The sequence below is a fragment of the Heterodontus francisci genome, chromosome 37 (assembly GCF_036365525.1).
Source record: "Heterodontus francisci isolate sHetFra1 chromosome 37, sHetFra1.hap1, whole genome shotgun sequence".
Lineage (NCBI taxonomy): Eukaryota > Metazoa > Chordata > Chondrichthyes > Heterodontiformes > Heterodontidae > Heterodontus > Heterodontus francisci.
Genome location: NC_090407.1, coordinates 39,104,201 through 39,125,295, shown reverse-complemented (window position 1 = coordinate 39,125,295; position 21,095 = coordinate 39,104,201). Strand labels below are relative to the sequence as shown.

At 45.6% G+C, this 21,095-nt stretch overlaps 1 protein-coding gene across 7 annotated transcripts in view; it reads left to right on the top strand.

Moving 5' to 3' along the window:
• LOC137352260 (endothelin-converting enzyme 1-like) overlaps positions 1-21,095 on the top strand; it is a 433,046-nt gene that overhangs the window by 306,023 nt on the left and 105,928 nt on the right. For all 7 annotated transcript variants that reach the window (XM_068017542.1, XM_068017543.1, XM_068017541.1 and 4 more), the window contains one exon: positions 33-245. In XM_068017542.1, coding sequence (XP_067873643.1) covers positions 33-245 — 213 coding nt within the window. The remainder of the gene's footprint in view (positions 1-32; positions 246-21,095) is intronic.

Genomic DNA, 21,095 nt, shown 5'->3' with positions numbered 1-21,095 from the left:
AGGATCTCAGTGTGCTTTGCTTTCCATTGCAGATACGCCGAGGGTTTGTCTAACAGAGTCCTGTGTCATTGTCGCCAGCAATGTCCTCAAATCCTTGGATCGGTCCGTTGACCCCTGTCACAATTTCTATAATTTTGCCTGTGGAGGCTGGATTAAGGCAAACCCACTGCCTGACGGAAAGTCCAGATGGGGAACCTTCAACAACCTGTGGGACCACAACCAGGCCACCATGAAGCATCTCCTGGGTAAGTGTGTGCACAAGCACATCCGTCATCTTATGCAAGGTCTCAGCTGAGATTCCGTGCATAGGACAGCTCATTATGGTGGTAGGATTAGTTCTGGATGTTTCTAGTAAAAGCTGCAGACCAAATGGGCTGAATGGCCTCCTACAATGTAAACTTCTGTGGTTGACGGCAAGTGAGTTTAAAGGAGAAGGGGAAACAAAAATTGTGTTGATCAAACCTTGTCACTTGAATCAATTCAACCCTCTCATTTGCGCTTCAGGATCCTGACTCAGTGATGTTGTCATTGCCTTGCATGGTAGAATGAGGTAATAAATCATTATTGTGTTTTACCATAGGTTTTATAGATGATTCAGGTAGGTTACATAGATTTCATTTCATATGCTGACACCTTGCTGATGTACATCCAGTGTGTTTATCAAAGAGGGAAGGTCTGAGTGAGTTGCTATAGTTTGAGGGGTTGGACAGTTTGGTGAATGGTGCACAGTACTGTGTAATAATTTTTTTTTTAGCATTTTGCTATTTCCTCCCAGCTTCCAGGCTCACGTGACAGAACTTGTCTTTATATAGAGCCTTTCATGACCTCAGGACGTCGCGAAGCACTGTCCAGCCAATGAAACAGTTTTGAAGTGTAGTCACTGTTGGAACGTAACAAACCGGGTGACCAATTCATGAATAGTAAGGCCCCACAAACAGCAATGTGATGATGAGCAGATCATTTATTTTGGTAATATTGGTCGAGGGAAAATATTGACTGGGACACCAGGGATAACTGTCCTGTTCCTCTTCACGATAGTGGATAGTGCCATTGGATCATTAATGTCCATCTGAGAGGGCGGATGGGGTCTCGGTTTAGCATCTCATCTGAAAGTCGGCACCTCAGACAGTGCGACATTCCCTCAATACTGTACTGGGAAAGCCAGCCTTGATTTTGCGCTCAGATCTTCTGGAATGAAACTTGAACCCACAATGTTCTGACCTGAGGCAAGAGTGCTTCTCCTGAGCCATGGGTACAACGCATTAATGACAGAGTGAGTAGGCAATCTGTAGGCTTCTGGGCCCAGAGCAGTGCTGGTCTCAGCCATTGTCACTAGGTATGTGAGAGAGGCCTTGAGTGCCTTTTCACAATCTTCTCCCCACCCCCCCCCCCCCCACCCACCTTTGGGGTTCCACCATTGGCATCAGAGTTAAACTCCTCTTCATGTCTTGCCCATGCAGCCCAGCTGAGTCTGTCTGTTTGTGGAGTAGGCAATCAAATCTACCCCAACATGTCATGATGCGAGAGTTTAGTGTTCAGAGCCGCTGTGTCACTTGCTGCCAGCTATTCAAACAAACCTTTTTTTTAATATAAAAAGCCATGCAAACACATCTGAAGTTGCACAACTGCCCAACAGCTGGGGGAACAGGCTGCTCAAAGGGCAAGTTCAGTGCCAATTAGATTGGTACCTGCGACAACCTTGTTTTTAAGTGGAATTTTCTTTTTGGGACTTGTTGCTCATTGTGACTGTTGGCCTTAAAGTCAGAACCCTGTTTACTGCTCCCGGAAAGCAACCTTTTGTGTGTTTGTGTTTAACACAGAGCAGCACCATAGATGGAGGGTTGGGCAGGTGAGCACACGTTATTGATTATAATGGATACTGGGATTGGCGGGGGGGGGTGCGCGGGGAGCAATCTTAATTCCCGATGTGTGCTCCCAGCTCACAAAGCTGTGTGCTAAGAGCATTGAAGATGAACATTTTTCCCTGTGACAGTCAGCTGGCACATAGTTACTCCTGTAGATGGCCAACACTCCGACCATCCAGTTCAAATGGAAAGCATAGAGCGAGTTCATATCACTTCTTAGTCAGTACTGGGCCCATTTGGGGAGAGTTTTTCTCTGGAGTGAGCACTTGGATCATTTATGAACCAGAGCCCTCCTGTGGACACTACTGTTAGGAGAATTTTTAGCATCAGGCAATGTTTATACTCCGGCAATTACCTGGTTTCCACAACAACAGCAACTTGAAGTTATATAGTGCCTTTAACATAGTAAAACCTTCCAAGGTGCTTCACAGGAGCTTAATGAGCCAGAAATTAGCACCAAGTTAACCTAGCAACCAAAGAAGGAGGCATTTAGGACAGGTGGCCAAAGAGAAAGGTTTTAAGAAGTGTCTTAAAGGTGGAGATAGAGGTGGAGAGATTTAGGGAAAGAATTCCAGAGCTCAGGGCCTAGATGGCTGAAGACACAGTGGACAGCACAAATCAGCATGCACAAGAGACGAGAGTTGGGGGAATGCAGAGGTCTCAGAGGGTTGTAGGGCTGGAGGAATTTCAGATGGGGCGGGGCGGGGCGTGACCATGAACGTGAGATGTAAATTTTTAAACTGAGATGTTCGTGAACCGGGGGCCAATATAATTAGCAGAGGCAGCCTCAGCTGTCATATTGAGGAGTGCCTTGTATTGAAATCCTTTCATACTACTCCACCATTGTCTGCTAGAAAATTAGCAGTGGGCTGCTCCTAATCAATCATTTTCTGATACAAATTACAGATCTTGTGCTGTTTTACAATTGGAAATTATCAAGTTGAATGCTGACATTAGTTGTAGTGTCACACTAGGCTGAGGTCACTTCAGGCAGCACAGATCCTAGCATAAAGGAGAGGCTCATCTGTGAAGGGGTTGACAACCTTCCAGGATTGGCCTACAGCCTCCAGGAATTCAAGATTAATATCTAGGATACAGCTGCGAACAACCCGAGAGAAAAATTACAGCAGCACGAAAAACATTTTTTTAATGTTCTTTGAACACTTTTGTTTGTTGGTTATAAAATTATTGGACATGGGCGTGGGACGGAGACTGACTGACCATCAAAAATCATCCAGTCAGCTAACAAAGTCTGTTTGCTTTCCAGTTGGTGGAGGTCGGCTGGGCACTGCAAGGATAGACATGTGGGCAACCAATGGTGATGGTGCAGTTAGAGTTATATCCAACCAGAATTGGACACCTTAGTCCCTGAACAGAACCCTGCAGGAGTCTACAGATGTGAAATGGCATTATTCTAAGTTTGTCCAAGACCAGTTAACAATTGAAATCCTGTGTTGAGTTCAGAGATTTTCCTGTCTGGTGTTCCAAAGGAACCCAAAAATCAGCTTCACATTACAGGAAACCAGTGGGGGGAAAATGGACTTTTATTTCACGTCTGAGAAGTGACTGGACAATCTTGCCATACATTGAATTGTCCAGCTGACATGCAACAGTGTCAGGAGCTGAAGCTCCTGATGCAGCCACTAAATCTCATGCTGAGATTTGGGAAGGGTATTGGGAATCCATACTCCCACTCCGTTTGGTATCATCTTCTCCATGCTCCTGACGGTCACCTTCCCTACAGATATGGAAGGAGTCTACTTGCACACTAGGTCAGATGGCAATCTCTACAATCTATTAAGGCTAAAATCAGAGACAAAAACACATCACATCCTGATCAGAGAACTCATCTATGCTGATGATGCTGCGCTAGTCGCTCACACGGAAACTCAGCTACAAAGACTCATGGACTGTCTCTCCCATGTCTGTAACTTGTTCTCCTTGACTATAAGTGTCAAGAAAACAGTAGTCATGAGACAAGCTGTTGCATCTTCGCCCCTTATCAAACTAAATAACACCTCGCTGGAAGTAGTTAGCAAATTTTGCTACCGTGGGACCACCGTGACAGACAATCTGTCCCTTGATGCAGAGTTTGATACACGCATAGGGAAAGCAGATACCACATTTGGCCGACTTGCGAAAAGCACATGGAATAACACCGAGCTGACCCTTAGGACCAAGCTGATGGTTTATAAAGCCTCTGTTCCTCAGCACCTTGCTGTATAGCTGTGAAACATGGGTGACTTACAGCTACCAGGAAAAGAAGCTCAATAATTTCCATCTTTGCTCTTTCTGGCACATTATGGGTATATCCTGGCAGGACAAAATCACAAATGTGACAGTCCTCTCAAAGGCAGAGCTCCCAAGTGCACTGGCAGTAATCAAACAGAGAGGGCTTTGATGGATTGGACAGGTCCGCAGGATGGAAGATGGTCGCGTACCCAAGGACCTTCTGTATGATGAGTAGCCAGGGCCAGATGACCCAAAGCTTGGTTTAGCATCTCATCTGAAAAATGGCATCTCCAACAGTGCAGCACTCCCTTGGTACTGCACTGGAGTGCCAGCCTAGATTTTGTGCTCAAGCCTCTGGATTGGGATTTGAACCCCTGACAATCTGATTTAGAGGTGATGGTGTGAAATCCAAGAGTGTAGCTTTACTCATTCAGTTGTGTGATTTCAGCTGTATGAACCTGCACATGATACCAGGGCGATTTAATTTTACAATTTTGTGCTCCCGGGTCAGGCATTTTACTCAACTTATGGTCAAGGCAGCTTTATGTTGAGTTGGATTTCTTGACATAAGCTGATCCAACGTTTGTTTGCGCAGTATCTCCCTCTCCTTTGCAGGGCTGCCTTGGCTACTTTCAAGTCATGCAGTGTCTTAGCTGTTGGGTTCATGTTGTGCATCATGTAGGCTTTGCTTTTAGTATCAATGACGGCTGAGTAGGTCTCAAACCAGCCCTTGTTGCAGATTCCGCCCTTACCAAATGATGCTTCCACTGCTTCATAGATGATGGGAAGCACCGATGCTGGCACTGAATAAGTTCCGTTAAGAGTTTGGTGGGTAGCAAGCGTTTTAGAGACGGTGCGAAGTGCTGGTATTTAGCATCATTGCTTTTACAAGGGATGTTGATGCGTGGCAGACCAATGTGTTTGGAGCTGTGAAACTTTTGGGGGTGCACCTTCACTCTGCTGCTGATAAGAGAGTGGTCGGTGTCGCAATCTGCACTATGGTAGGTGCGAGTGTGAAGCACACTGGGCAGATCGCACCTCATGATGACTAGGTCTAGTTGGCGCCAATGACCAGACCTTGGATGATGTCATAATACCTTGTGGCGATGTCTGCCCTGTTGGAAGGTGTTGGTAATGCAGAGTTCACTCATGGCACAAAGCTCAAGAAGGCGTTGTCTGTTATCATTGATCTTGCCAACCCCATGACGACCCAGGCACATTGGCCATGAATCACTGTCTGCCCCAACACATGCGTTGAAGTTACTCAGGATGAATAGCCTCTCGCCATTTGGGATGTTCCTCAGAATGCCACCTAGGGAGTTATAGAAATGCTCTTTATCTGAGATGCTGGCCTTCAGAGTTGGTGCGTAGATGCATATGATGTTGGCTGCGCCTCCATCATTTGATAACCGCAGGGAGATGAGGTGCTCCGACGTTGATACTTGCAGTTCAATTCACTATGTCGGCTGTTTGCTCACTGCGAAGCCCACACCATGCTCATGGCGATCTTCAGCACTCTTTCTATGCCGGTAGAAGGTGTAATTAGCCTCTCAAAGAGAGCCTGTGTCGGCTAATCTAGTTTCTTATGGAGTGGCAATGTTGACACCAAGTTTGTGTAGCTCACGGTCAATCAGGGCCGTCTTGCGAACACTTGCTGTGGAGTGAGGGTTTTTGTTCATTCCAGGACACAGTCCTCACACTCCAGCTTCAAGCCAAAAGGTTACCTTCCTTTGTTTGTTGGGTAGCCTGGGTATGGTTTCAGGAGGTGCAAACCTGCCGAGCATCTGCACCCCCCTCTCAACTCATGGGCTGGTGTCGAGGAAAGATGAAAGTCACTACGTCTGGGGCCTATTCAGTTGCAGGAGTTGCCAGAAGGTACTAACTTGAGGGAAACTGCCTAATAGTTGGTGTTTATGGGTTGGTGTTTAATGGGTTTATTCCCTTAGTCATTAACTCTTGTTATTAATGTTGAAGGCACCAACCAGCAGAGCCCAAGATCAGCAAAACAGTAGGAGTGATCTTGTCCTCCAAGTGTGCAAAGGGAGCAGCTACAGGTCACTGCTTCCCACCACCAAGTTGCCACCTCCATCCTCTGAACCCTGCAGCTAATACACCCTCAGGTGGTCAGACTGAGATACTGTAGGTCGCTTAGGAGTGAACTCAGCACAGGTGAGTGATTTCCTGGCTAGGAATCGGCTGAAGCAGAAAAAACAGTATAACCAGTGGCCAGTCGCAGGTTCAACAGGACATTTAAATCTCTCAATCACATCTTGCGTATAACCAGGGTAGTCCAGAGCAAAAATGTCCTCTTGATGTTGAGGCAAGTCCATAAATTTGAAGCTAAGTTTCAAAAAAGATCTAGATTTTTCCAGATCTTTTCCACAGCTCACATCTCAGAAAAACAAAAAAAAAGCAGCAGATTATAGACAGAAGCAGAGCCTTCCACTTTTCCAATGTAGTCCAACGGGAAGGCATGATCTTGATGTCCAGTGAAGCCAGGAATTTGAAGCCAGATTTGAGAGAAAAAGAGAACTCACATCCAGGTCTTATCCAGATCTTTAGCAGAGCTCACAAGGTAAGGTTGGGGGATGGGGTTTGTACCAGCCTACAGAGGCTGTTTAAACTAACAGTGCACTTGATGTTTGGGCTAAAAATACACTCACTGTTAGAATCAGGGGAACGTAAACAGCAGGAGAGAGGATTTAGTGAGGAGAAAGAGCAACGGATAGCAGAAGATGGCCACGGATAGACGTGAACAGTGAGGAGCTGACTGCCCAGGAGACATCTTGAAGTCAAACTTGAAGATAAACACTAAAATATCTGTATTTAAAGTAAGGGGTGCTGGTTCTGGTGGAGCACCTTCTGTGCCTAATGTCAGTACTATGCACTGTCTACCTTCCACCCAAGTGCCAGATGCAAAGCACAGCATTGTCCGCTCGGCCCCAGCAGCTTTTGACCTTGAGGCAGTCTCTCCACCCTCCACACTCTCAAACAGCATCATTGTGGCACCAATGAATAGAAGTGTCAGCTTGTGTTGTGCTGCATGGGTTGGAACTGCTGCAAAGCCGCAGAGGGCACTCATCCCATCAGTCCGCGGTCTGCTTGTAGCTGAGCCCCAGGGGGTGAAAGCTCGGTTTGTTCATCCACACTCTGTACAGTGGCTTAGCTACATCAATTACAGTTCAGTCCTGAGAGACTACGATCAAAGTCTGAGGAACCTTGGGATAAGACAGGTTTTTTTATTCCCTTGTATATTTATCATCTTCCTGTTAAGTTGATCATTTTAACAGCTACTTTGATAAATGATTAGCCTGCATCAGTCTTGTTGGATAAGGAAGGTAACATTACATTTAGCAGCTGGTCCTTTTTGAGCAGAATTCTCAATTCCTAATTAGAAGCAGGTGGCCTGTGTCTTTGTATCTAGGGATCTGGATGTTGTTAGAGAAATTTGTGCCTCTGTAGAAAGGTGACATTGATGAAGGATAGGAGAGAGGGGGGCAGAGTATAAAGCACTTATTTACCCAGAGCCAAGCATGAGGTGCTCAACTAGTGAGGCCTGTTACATTTAGGTGTCTTCTTGAAATGATAGCAGAAGGAGAGAACTATGAACATTATGTACTAAAGAAATAGGAGAAGATTCAATGAGAAAATGGAACAAATGTAGCATTAAAGGTTTTACATTAAAAACAGAAATCCAGCGCATTGATAGAAGTGAATAAAATAATTTGTAAGGCCTTTAGTTTGTGGTTGGAATGAGAAATTCTTGAGCTGCTGAAGAAAGCCAGGGGTCAGCCGCCTTCATTCCTGGCAAATTTCACAAACCCATATACACTGCAGGAAGAACAAGCTGAAAAAGGTCAAAGTGAGGAAGCGTTTCTCCTTTTTCTTCATTGTTTTCTCTCTTCTTTTACTGAAGCCTGGTGCTTTGTGACCTCAGTGCTGGGAGAAGGTCTTAGTGAGCAACCGGAAGGGAAAGCCAAGGGATCAGGTGGAACACCAGTGTTATAACCCCACTTAATATTAGAATCGGATGGTTGAAAACCAACATTGTGCCCAATCTCATCACCTTCCCGACGGACGGGTTAGGCTAAAATTGCCCTGAGTGTTGGCGGATGTTTCTAACATCAAGGGTATCACAGCAGCACCTGCTACTGCCTTGACTTGATGCACACGCTCACCAACTCTTTCCTGCTTATACTCATGGCATGGACTCCATGGGCTGAATGGCCTCCTTCTGTCCCATAATGACTCTATGACTCATCTATGCTCCCACTCCCCTACACATACAAACGCGCATGCACACAAGGATTCTTCCAGTGGGCATCACTCGATAATAGTCAGAGACGAGAACCCTAGCCTTGAATATACCCCTATAACTACCCAAGCGGCTCATTCACCATCGGCTAAGGCACGAGCCCTATCTGACTGTATAGTATTGGATTGAGCTGGATGATTCGGTGCTGCTGGCCTCGCCTTGCCAATTAGCACATGGTACCAAGCAGAACAGGAGCAGCAACTCTTAAGCACATCAAATCACTTGCGCTGCAGATTACGGAATCCGTTCCTTGCTCCCATTTCCCAACCCTGTTGGATCGCTAGTTGTGACAGGTTTTTTGTCTTCGATACTCAGGTTCCATCAGCCTTCAAAGGAGATCACCAGGGAATAAGGACCTGGAGTGGGATCACTTGCCTTCCCTATTTTTCCTAACTGAAACATCAGTCCTGAGAATTCAACAACAACAACTTGTATTTATATAGCACCTGTAACATAATAATACAACCCCTGTTTCACAGGAGTGTTACATGGCTCATAAAGCAAAATTTGATATTAAGATTTTAGGGCAGATCACCAAAAACTTGGTCAAATAGGTGGTTTTTAAGGAAAATCTTAAGGAAAGAAAGTGAGATGGAAAGGTTTTCAGGGAGGGAATTCTAGAGCTTAGAGTTTTGACAGTTGAAGGCACGACCACCGTTGGTGGAACGATTAAAATTGAGACTGTTTAAGAGGCTTGAATCAGAGGAGCGCAGGTATCTCAGAGGGATGTGGGGCTGCAGGAGATTAGAGATGGGGAGGGGCGAGGTCATAGTGGGATTTGAAAACAAGGATGAGAATTTTAAAATTGAGCCAATGTAAACCAGTGGGCACAGGGTGAATGGGACTTGGTGTGAGTAGGACATGGGCAGTAGCATTTTGGATGACCTCAAGTTTGCAGAGGACAGAATATGGGAGACCAGCAAGGAGTGCATTCAAATAGTCAAGTCTAGGTAGCAAAGTCATGAATGAGGGTTTCAGCAGTAGATGAGCTGAGGTACAGGCAAAGTTAGGCAGTTATGAAGGTGGAAATAGGCAATCTTGGTGATGGCATTGGCATGGACATGGACATGGTCAGGGTCAGAAGCTTATTTCCAGTACAGATGTGTGACACCAAGGTATCAGTGCTTGGAGTATTACAGACCTGCCTTGGCCCAGATATTACCTGCTGGCAGTAATCCTGGGTGCATCTCGAGTGGTTTATGACCATTTCCAGAAGACCATAATGGGCGGGCTGAACTATATGGATCCAGTGGATCATTCGTTGTACAACCCTGAGCCATTGAGGATACCCCTACCACCCAGGTGAACATAACCATCATGTGCATGGTGCTTGAGTGTGTTCGGATCTCCCTCTGTCTCCCACACATTACTGCCTGCAGTAGCAAGTGTTATTAAAATATTGTTACGCTCTTAAAGAAAGAAGTTACATTTATGGTGCCTTTCACATCCTCAGGACAGTCAAGGAAGTACAGTCCCTGCTGTAATGCAGACAAAAATATTAGCCAAATGGCACACAGCAAGATCCCACAATTGACAATGAGATAAATGAACAGGAAGGTTGGTTGAGTGAGAAGTATTGTCCAAAGTTCCAGGACAACAGCCCTGCTCAATGATATTTTACATACCCCTCACAGATAGGTGGGGCCTTGTTTTATCACCTCATCTGAAAGATGGCACCTGATTACTGCACTCCAGTATAAACCTAGAATCTCTGGAGTGGGGCTTTCTGACATCGAGGCCAGAGTGCTACTACAGACACACCACTGGATCATATTTTGTATCTTCAAGTCTGTTCTAAACAGTGACAAGACAAATGGAGGGTGACATCTGACAAAAAACAATTAAAAACCTTTGACAATGGTGGTCAATAGGGTGTGGAAACCTCATGGGCAGGTTTGTGTGGCAATCCTGGGTAAGGTCAAGGAAGTTTGAGTGTGAGGTAAAGAAAATGAATGTGACCGTCTGATTTAGTCCAGCCGCACGTGGAATATTAGCCAGGTTTGGTCACTGTTTACTGCTCTTCAGTTATTCTAACCTTTTGTAAAGAGAAACTGGAATGATTCTTGGACTTGGTTGCATGAAATATGACTGGATAAAAGGGGTTTGGCTCTGTAGGTTAGAACAAGGAGGTTGGGGGGAAAGTTGGTTAACGTGATATAAATTGATGAGGGGAAATCCTGTCTGTATGTTGAGTTTAGGGGGTGGAACTGTGTATGAAATAGGTGCTGCACAAAGAGCACTGCCTGATGGCAGAGGCTGAAGGGCCACCACCCAAAATTGGACCTCTAGCCTCGTCATCATATTGAACTGCAGTCGATAACTGGGTGTCCAGAGGCAAATCCCCGGTTCTGAGGACGAAGTTGAGTTGCCACCTCTCTGATTGGTACATCCTATGATGGGGGAGGCAGAGTGGGAGGGGCTTTGGAAAATCAGGAGGCGGTCAAGTAGGGGCTGGTACAGTCCTCGGGATTACTGTGTAACCCGCACAAGTACTGCTGCTTCTCTCAGCCCCTCAGTCAGGTAAATATTTCTTTTAAAAACAGTACATATTTGTTCACGATCTACAGAAGTACCTTTAAGGACCACTGATTAAGCTGCACGTAGACGTGGTAATCCTGACCACAGCATGAGTGGAACTGCTGTGTTCAGGGAAGCCCTATTTCACAAAGAAAACCTTCAACAGCTGTTGGGCCCTGTGCATGTGCAATTAGGGTGCTAACCCCTGTTTTAGGCATGGGCCCTAGATGCCTATATTAGACCCTTTACCAGTATGGTACATGTGGTTGCACTGCACCCACCATATTGGACTCTTAGGTGCCCATTTTGTTCCTATAAAGCAGTGTGGCAGCAATTGTAATGAGAAGCTTTTTATGTTGTCTGATGCAACATAAATGAGATGCGTGGAGTTCAGTTGATTGAAGATCTCAAAAAGGTTTATTGAACAGCTAAACTATTATAGCATCCTATTTACATCAGTTGCCTCTTGGTGTTACAGTTACAGAGTGTGACTGGCATGTAGTCACATGACTACATCCTGGCACTTAGCTCATTAGCATACTAAGATCTTCAAGGTAAATTACTCTTAAAGGCAATCGGACAACAGCAATGAACATCTAGGCCAAGGAGTATAATTACAAATTTTTAATGAAATGATTAAAATATTAAATTATAAGTTGTGCCCAAGCAGAGTAAACACGTCAAATAAACAATCTCTTCAACATAGGATCCCAAGCAGGCTCCTTTTGAGCTTGGTATTTATCTGAAATGTGGAGCTAACTGATTAACACTCGCGATAATGTCTTATACAACTTCTAGTCCAATTGCTGAGCAGCTGTTGGATCCAACGAGTAGTTGGCCCATTTTTGGTTCCTAACACGGTGTCAAACTGTGTTTTAAAATGTCATTTTGAAAATGGTAATTAACTGTGAAAATGGGTAGAAAGGATTTATTGAAAGGCGAGTGTCATTAATCACAGATTGATGTAATCAGACATACATACTTGATAATTGGCTGATTTCAACCTCTTGTGTTTGGCATTTCCTTTGTGGCTCCATGTTGCCACGGCAACATTTTCTTCAGTAGTGCGTGATCTTCTGCAAATTGAAGGTCAAATCATTGACAGAACCCTATGGACACATGCACATTGAAGAAGCGTGGCAATTTCGGCCCATTCACAGGGCAGTGCATCTGTGGTACAGGATGTACTGACTCAAATACAACTGTTCTGTAAGGGGACAACTCTGTTGTTGGAGAAAAGGGAGAACTAAAAGTACCAGGTCTTCGATCGAGGAACTCCAGGATAAGAATCTGGAAGGGAACTGCAATGGAGATGGAGTTGAGATATGACTTTGGGGATATTACAATCTGGTTGCCAGAATTAGAGAGAAATGAACCAAATGGGTCCATTAATCTTTTATTGTTTCTTTAATGTCATGCTTAGAATTAGAAATATTGCCAAAATAACCATGTTGAGGGTATAACCAGGATACCAAGGCAGTATCAAAAGAAGAGTGCTGAAATGTAGTGATTTCTATTGTGGAGTTGCTCCCAGTGCCAATCGTTGCACAAAATGGTAAGGCCCTGTTTGCATTGTCAAGTGAATTCCAAGCACTGGCAGCAATTCCAAGACTCTTCTGTCAGAGATTGGCATGGAAGCTAATCAAAAGCTGTGCATGCAAGTTTACCCTTTTGGCATTGCTTATCTCTAAACGCCATCTTGTATAGAACGGATGACAGTCATGGCTCTGTAGTAGCGCTCATCTGTGATTGTTGGTTCAAGTCCCACTCCAGCAACTTGAGCACAAAATCTAGACTAATGTTCCAGTACAGTACTGAGGGAGTGTTACACTGTCGGAGGTGTCCTCTTTCAGATGAGATTTTAAACCAAGGCTCCATCTGCTCCCTCAAAAGATTCTATTCCAAAGAAGAGTAGGCAAATTCTTCCTGGTGTGCTGGCCATTATTTATCCCTCAATCCATTGCTGTTTGTGGGAGCTTGCTGTGCACAAATTGGCTGCCATGTTTCCTATATTACAACACTACCTATACTATGAATGTAATTAATTGACCATAAAGCACTTTGGGAAGTTCTAAGGTTGTGAGGATGTTACTTAAATGGAAGTCTTTCTGTTTAACAATCTGAAAAACACATTCAATATGGAATTACAATCTACAAATTACATCTGTAGCATGGATGGGCATAGGAATTGCTAGATGATTTAAAAAAAACAAGGACCATCTAAGTTACCTTCTACCACCCTGGTAGTCGCTTGATACAATGATGATGGAGTTGTTGACTAATCCCAGCAATCTTAGAGAGTTTTGGGAATCATAGGTCAAAAGTTACCCTGTTTCTCCCACGCATGTTACACTTAGCACATGTTGTGTCTCAATGTTCTGAATTCCAAAATGTTATTTTCTGAAAGAAACCTGTCTAATTTGAACCATCACCTTGAGCAGTCCGATTCATAGATCAGCCACTCACTCACTGAAATAATGTTTCCACTGCTGAAGGCAGCCATTTTCTTTGATTCTAATCGCCCTTTGCTTTTAAGGGTCCTTTTTGAAGGCCCTCCTGGATGGGTCTCTGTGCCCTTCTGCCATTGCAGGTACTAACACCTGATGGCTTCTATTTTGCCTCCCAAGTTTCATTGGTATATTCTTGGCAGACTCTTTTCAGCACCTGCTTTTTACAGGGTGTTTGACATTGAGAAGCATTCCTTTTGAAAGATCAGCTGTGGGCATTGCCAAACCCCATTGTAAACCTATATTCAAAAAAGAAAAGCTGTAAAAACAAGGGGATCGTGTTTATCCGATGTTTAATTGAAGTGTTGCTGACGAATAGGACACATATTTGTGTCTGCAGAATGGGAATGCAGTGCTCTAATGTATTTGGCAGCTCGCCATTTAAGGATATCTGGTAAAGAGAGCAAAATAAACACCTACAAAAATAATTTGAGACCTTGAGAAATGTGAGCTGACTTTGTCGAGGTTGTGCCAGGTCCTTTACTCCAGGACTCTGCTGTCTGCAATAATTGCAGACACGGGGCGATTTGCTTCAGAGTGAAGGGACACTTTGCTCCTGTGATCCTATGTGTGGTGATTTACTAATCCTGGCTGAGCCGCTAAAGGGCTTGTCACCAAATGGACCCTAGTAGCGAGCAGAGAGTGAAAGGGGAGACATTTTACTTTCCCAAATTAATTTTAGCCAGAACAGGAGAACCTTTCCTCAGAATTGCATCAGAAAAATGTTTCCTCTATGACTGGGACGAATGCTGAGGAGATTTACTAGATTGGTACCAGGGATGAGGGAATTGAGTTATGTGGAGAGACTAGGTCAGCTGGGATTGTTTTCCTTGGAGCTCAGAAAGTTAAAGGGAGATTTAATAAAGCTGCTCAAAATTATGAGGTGTTTTGATAGAGTAGATAGGGAGAAACCATTTCCACAGCAGGGGGTTTGTTAGCCCTGAGTTCAAAGATTTCAGATAATTTCCAAAGGAAGCAGAGGGGGAGATGTGAGGAGGCTTCTTTTTAATACAGTGAGTTATGACGTGGAATGCACGGCCTGAAAAAAACAGTAGAAACAGATTCAATAATAACTTTCAAAAGGAAATTGAATAAATATTTGAAAAGGCAAAATTTGCAGGATAGCTCTTTCGCTAAATTAGAGGCTGAATGGCCTCCAACTGTGTTGGATTACTCTGCAAGTCAAAATGGAGTTTGTAGTTAGTTATAAACAGCTGCAGAGCATGAGTTGCCATAGTGATAACACACAGTGCACTGCATGGTGTTACCACACTGACCCTCACCCACAACTTGGTGACAGGAGAACATCGTGTTACAAACTGGCTTTCTCCTCCGGTCAGAACTATTACCTGGAATTTCCTCAGAGCTTCCTCTGCTCCCCCAGTGTAAAGTCAGCATTAAAGGTGATTCCGCCGAACTTGCATCACATCGGTGGAGCAGGAACAGCCCTGAGGAAATTCCCCACAAGTATTTTTTCTTTGCCCCATTCGATTCGCCAGACTGCGCATAAAACAATGTCTGAAATTTAGTCAGGCTTGTTCAAGTGTAAGATGGAACTGTGAGGAAATCAGAGCCCAGAGTTACAGAATGAATCCTGTGCGTGGGCATTATCTTGCATTTGGAGCAGGACAGTGAATCACTGTAATCCAATGCTTGGAATTTGGGTACTTGGATATCTTCAGTCATCACTGCACACCAAGTCTCAGTCTGCCTTGTGCATTCAATCCATCCATCAGTGTTATATTGGCAGCATAAGTAGAAATGAGACTTAGAAAGACATTGGGTGCCCCCATTCTTGGGTGTTATCGCTCCCAGTTATTAAACATGTTGAAGTGAGTCTTGTAATGCTATTCATTATGTCCTTGCACTTCCAAAATACGACCTTTCACCTTGAGGGCAGATTTGAGTAATTATTTGTAAGATGCAATGGGATTGAGGCTGCATGATTCTGTACAAAGCAAGCCATTGTTACTGCTGACTGACATTCCTATACAAATGGAATGATATAACATGAAATAGACAAATACATCGAAAGTTTTCTGTGGATGTGCCTGGTAAAGGCTCCGTTGACTTTGTATTTGTGGAGATTAATCCTTGCTGCCATTTTTGCCTGCCTTTTACACTTGGTGCCTGAAGACTGACGTTTGCCAAGGTTGGGGCTCCACAGGCAGTCCAGTTATCTACTCGTACCTCGTGTTAAATGGTCATCTTAAACAGGGTAAGCCTTGTCGTTGAGTGCAAGACGTTTTGCCAGCCATGCTAAGACTCTGGGATTGCCAATTTTGTGCCAACTAGTGACAAATCAGTCAGGAAGTGCGTAGGCATGGCTGGAGTGGGTGTGGAAAAGAATCCGACTGGTGCTTTTCGGCATTTTGGGGTGAGGAATAATGCTGAATAAAGGTCAATTAGAAGCTGGCTGTTTTATGCCTGACCCAGGAGTACTTGATATTGACACTGGGTGATTGAATTGGAAAACAGTATAGCATTCACCAGCTCCGATATCTTGCATGTTAAGAAGGTTTCAATTATTCATTCTTCACAAATCACTTCACTATTGTATATTTCAAAAAAAGCTGAATAAAGGGATCTATTGTGTGGTCTTGGTCGGCCAAGGAGAACTCTGTGCGATTGACTTCCTTGCCATTCAGTTTATTTTTCCTGCTTCTCTCACAAAGTTTGGCTTTAGCTGTTATAATGCACACAGCCTCTGCTCAGCCCTTTTCCCTTTGGGGCTGTTTAAATGATTACTGCAGACACTGAACTGATTTTCTCTGGCCTATCTTTCACAATCCAGGATCTCTCTCGATGTTCACCTGTCCCATCCTATCTTCTCCCTTGAGTGATGTGTACAAGATACTGTGGAGACCAACTAGCATCTATTTGGCGCCTTTATGGGAGGGGGTGTCAGTCCCGGTTACTATGGGGGGGGAGGTGTCACTGTCGCAGTTATCATGAGGGGAGGGGTTGTTACTGCCCTGGTTGCTCGGAGGGAGGGGTGTCAGTTCCAGTTACGATGGAGGAGGGGGTGTGTACCCCAGTTACTATGGGAGATGGGGTGTTAGCCTCGGTTGTCATGGCGGAGGGGGTGTCTGTTCCAACTGCTGTGGTGAAGGGCTTGTCTGTTCCGGTTACTGTGGGGGAGGCAGTGTCCGTCCTAGTTGCTTTGGCGGAGGCTAACTGTAGGAATGAAACTGCAGCCTCAGCCGCAATTCGGTGGCTTCGGACAGACGGGTATTGAATGTTAAATAAAAACAGAAAGTGCTGGAAACACCCAGCAGGTCTGGCAGCATCTGTGGAGAGAGAAACAGAGTTAACGTTTCAGGTCTGTGACCTTTCATCAGAACTGGCAAAGGTTGGAAATGTAATGGGTTTTGAGCAAGTGAAGGTGTGGAGGGGAAGAAGAACAAAAAGGAAGGTGTGTGATAGGGAGGAGGGCAGGAGAGATTAAACGACAAAGATGGAACAAAGGCAAAGGGAGTGCTAACAGTTGTTTGTAAAACCTGCTGCCAATGGTTTAGCTCCGATCCGGTCCCTGTCTTTACCCACCAGTGCATGGGAGAAATAATACCATTATAATAATACCAAATATTGAAGAGGGCCCATTCGAAGGGCAGCATTCTTCTCGAAAGAAACCTGGGGGCTGGACTGTCTAATCGCGGGCTTGGGAGACCATGCTGAGGAGTGTATCAGGCACAACTGCTTCAGAGCATCATTGGTCGACCTCGAGTTCAGTTTTACAGACAGAAGTGAAATCCAGCAGTATGTTCTCGCTATGAAGAGTCGCACATAGAGAATGACCACATTGGAGCAAAATACCATTGGGTATCTGGGGGCAATGGAAGAAGTTAAGTCAGGTGAGGACGTTAGAAAATAGAGGAGAAAAAATAAGGTTTAAAGAATTAACTGGCACATGTTCAGAACAAGATCTTTTCATTCTAAGCACCCGTCCTACACTTAGCTTCTGCTTTTGTAAACTCTCTTTTTGAAGGGGATGGGTGGGATAGGATTCAGAGCAAATGTTTGTCTCTTGGTTCCTTTTCTCTGGTTCCATTAATCCCCTTTCCGAACTGCCTTTTCCCTTTTGTGAGCTTTCCTTCCCCATTTAAAAAGCCTCACCTTTGTAAACTTGTCACCATGGAGATGTGATATTGATTCACAGGATATATTTCTCAGATCCCTTCTCTTTTGTGCATTCAGCTCCCCAATGACTTTTTAAAACAAGCATTTCATGGCAAAGGGAACATTGTCAGTATGGTGTCCCTCTTATCTGTGCTTTTAAACCAAAATCAAACCATTGAAAGTAAGGGTTAAAGAGGCATTTTCTTACTAAAACAATATGTACATTTTTTTTGCTTAGTTAGTAAGGGAAGGAGAGCTATTTGTAAAATTATGCATGAATGATCCAGTGTACTAAACAATCTACCTTATCATGTTTTCAATCAAAGATTGCCACCCATTTGGTTTGGGACTGGACTGTCCTGTTTTTCAACAGGCTGTCTGGTAACTCAGGACTTTTTAGCTCTCAGGACTTTGAGGTGTTTCTTACTGAATCTTTGTGTTAGCGGCACATGCATTTCCTGACCCCTCTGCTGTTTCCTTGTAGTGTTTGACTTTTTAATCGATGCAGCTGGACGATCCGGCAGTGACGACAGCAAACTAGACGCTACATCCCGATTCCTAATGGGAACAGTAAACAATGGCAAGCTGCACGACGTCTTCAGCAAACCTGCAGACGGAGCGCAACGTAGATACACCTGTTCAAGATCGGACGGGTCTGCCTGTTCCGGGATTGACTTCCTGTTTGTGTCCCGTGCTGTCACGGTCAGATCCACCGACGTCAAGACGGTGTTCTTCTCCGACCACTGCCTCTTACTGGCCGACTGTCACGTACAGGATGACCAGCGGGTTGGCAGGGGGACATGGAAGCTCAATGCTACACTGCTGACCCCAGAGAACGTTGAGGAACTCAAAAGGGATTACAAAGGTTGGAGGACTATGAAACCCCACTTTGAGTCTCCAGTTCACTGGTGTGAGGTGATCAAGGAGAACATCAAGAGGTTCTTCATCCTCAAAGGTGTTCAGGGGGTGAGAGAGAGACAGAGGGAATTGTCCCGACTCTAGAAAAGTATGCAAAATCTGCTCCGGCTGCAGCCGATGGGGGTCGAGGTCAAGGAGGACCTCCAAGAGGTGAAGAGCCAGCAGGCCTCACTCTTTGCCACGGAGGCCTCCAAGATCATCTTCCGGTCCAGAGTCCGCTCCATTGAGCAGGATGAGATGTGCTCACGTTTCTTCTTCCTCCAAAAGGTACACAGCAAGAGCTCTGTGATCAGCAGCCTGAAGGAAGAGGATGGCTCTGTAACGTCTTCACAGTCTGACATACTAAGGATCAGCAAATCCTTTTATGCTGGGCTGTATGACGCGAAGCCCACAGACAGCAGAGCCTCCCAGTCCTTCCTGTCATCTATCACAGAGGTCTTAGATGACAGCATGAGGGAGAGACTGGACAAGCTGACAACGGCCATTGAGTCCTTTGAGACGAGTAAAACTCCCGGAAGCGATGGCTTACCGGTTGAGTTGTATTCGGCTCTGTGGGACTGGGTCATCCCGGACCTGCTGGAAGTATACGAGAGTATGCTTCTGGCCGGCAGCATGTCAATCCATGAGGAAAGGCATAATCACCCTCATCTACAAGCGGAAGGGGGGAAGAGGGCGGAAATCAGAAATTGGTGGCCCATCTCACTGGACAGAATCTTGTAGTCAACATTAAGCAAAGACATCGCCAGTCAAGTCGAGTCTGCTCTGGAGTTAGTGATTCACCCTGACCAGATCTGCACTGTACCCGGCAGGAAGATCTCTGATAGGCGATCGTATCCCTGAGTAGCGCGAGACTATGTACGGGACAGGAGGGTGGAGACCTGCCTCATCAGCTTGGACCAGGAGAAGGCTTTTGACCAGGATATCACATACCTATATGATGGACGTGCTTTCCAAAACAGGGTTTGGGGAGGGAATCTGCAATTGGATCAAACTGCTCTACACAAACATCAGTAGCGCAGTCTCAATCAATGGGTGGGAATCAGAAAGTTTCCCGATCCAATCTGGAGTCAGACAGGGCTGTCCTCTCTCCACTGTGTTGTTTGTTTGCTGTATTGAACACTTTGCTGAGTCTATTAGGAAGGATGCGGGCATAAGAGGGGTGATAATCCCAGGCAGTGGAGGCACTCAGGTTAAAACCTCCCTGTACATGGATGATGTCGCCGTCTTCTGCTCGGATCCGCTGTCTGTGCGCAGACTGATGAGCATCTGCGACCAGTTCGAACTGGCCTCGGGAGCCAAAGTTGGCCTCGCTTTTGCTGTGGTTATGTTTTTGGGAACTGGGCTGACCGATCCTTTGTCCCCTTCACCGTCAGGTCAGACTACCTGAAGGTGCTGGGGATATGGTTCGGAAGGGCCGGGGCGTGCACCAAAACCTGGTGGGAGCGAGTAGCCAGGGTACACCATAAGCTAAGCATGTGGGAGCAGCGATCTCTCTCCATTGTAGATAAGAACCTGGTTGTCAGGTGCGAGGCGCTCATGTTGTTACTGTACGTGGCGCAGGTCTGGCCCATCCCCACTCCTGCACTGTGGTGGTCACCTGAGCCATTTTCCACTTTATCTGGAGGTCTAAAATGGACCGGGTCCGGAGGGACACGATGTTCAAATCTCTGGGTACGTTTTTTCTGCCCTTATCCAATGTGGCCCTAATCCTGATGACCACCTTCGTGTGCGGCTGCATCAAGCTGTGTGTAGACCTCCAGTACGCAAATTCCAAATGTCACTACGTACTGAGGTACTATCTGACCCCGGTGTTGCGAAGGATGGGTCTGGTCACATTGCCACAGAACGCTCCATCCAGTTGGTCCGTGCCGTACCACCTATCCTTCGTGGAAAGGTTTCTGCATAAAAACACCTTTGACCACCGGTCCATCAGGCAGTGGTCTGCACGGAATGTCCTCAAGACCCTACGGGAAAAGGAGATGATGGATCCTGTCGGATGGTTCCCCGAGCAGACCGCCAAAATCATTTGGCGGAATGCATCACCAGAACTTTCAAACAAGCACCAAGATGTAGCTTGGCTGGTGGTGAGAAGAGCCCTCCCCGTCAGATCCTTCCTGCACGCCCGGCGTCTCACTCCCTCTGCACAATGCCCTTGAGATGGCTGTGCGGGGGGAAGAGACTGTTGCCCACCTCCTTCTTGCAGAGCAGGTGTGGAAAGAGATGCAGTGGTTTTTGTCGAGGTTCATCCTAAGCAGCTCTGTAACACAGGAGTCTGTGCTCTACGGGCTGTTCCCAGGGACGCACACCGAGATAAACATCAACTGCTGCTGGAGGACCATCGATTCAGTAAAAGACGCTCTTTGCGCTGGAAGACCAGCAAGTTTCGGGGAGACCAAAGAGTTGTCCACGACAGAGTGTTGCAGACTGGCACATTTCAAGATCCAGGACTATGTGCTGAGGGACGCACTAAAGGTTGGGTCAGCCGCAGCAAAGGCTCAATGGGGAAAGACCACTGTGTAAGGTCCCCCCAACAAGCTGAACTGCAGGGCTGGATCAATGGAAAACCCCTTGGGCTGTATCCAGAAAATATGGGTTTGCTGCAAAATGTACATGACATGTAAA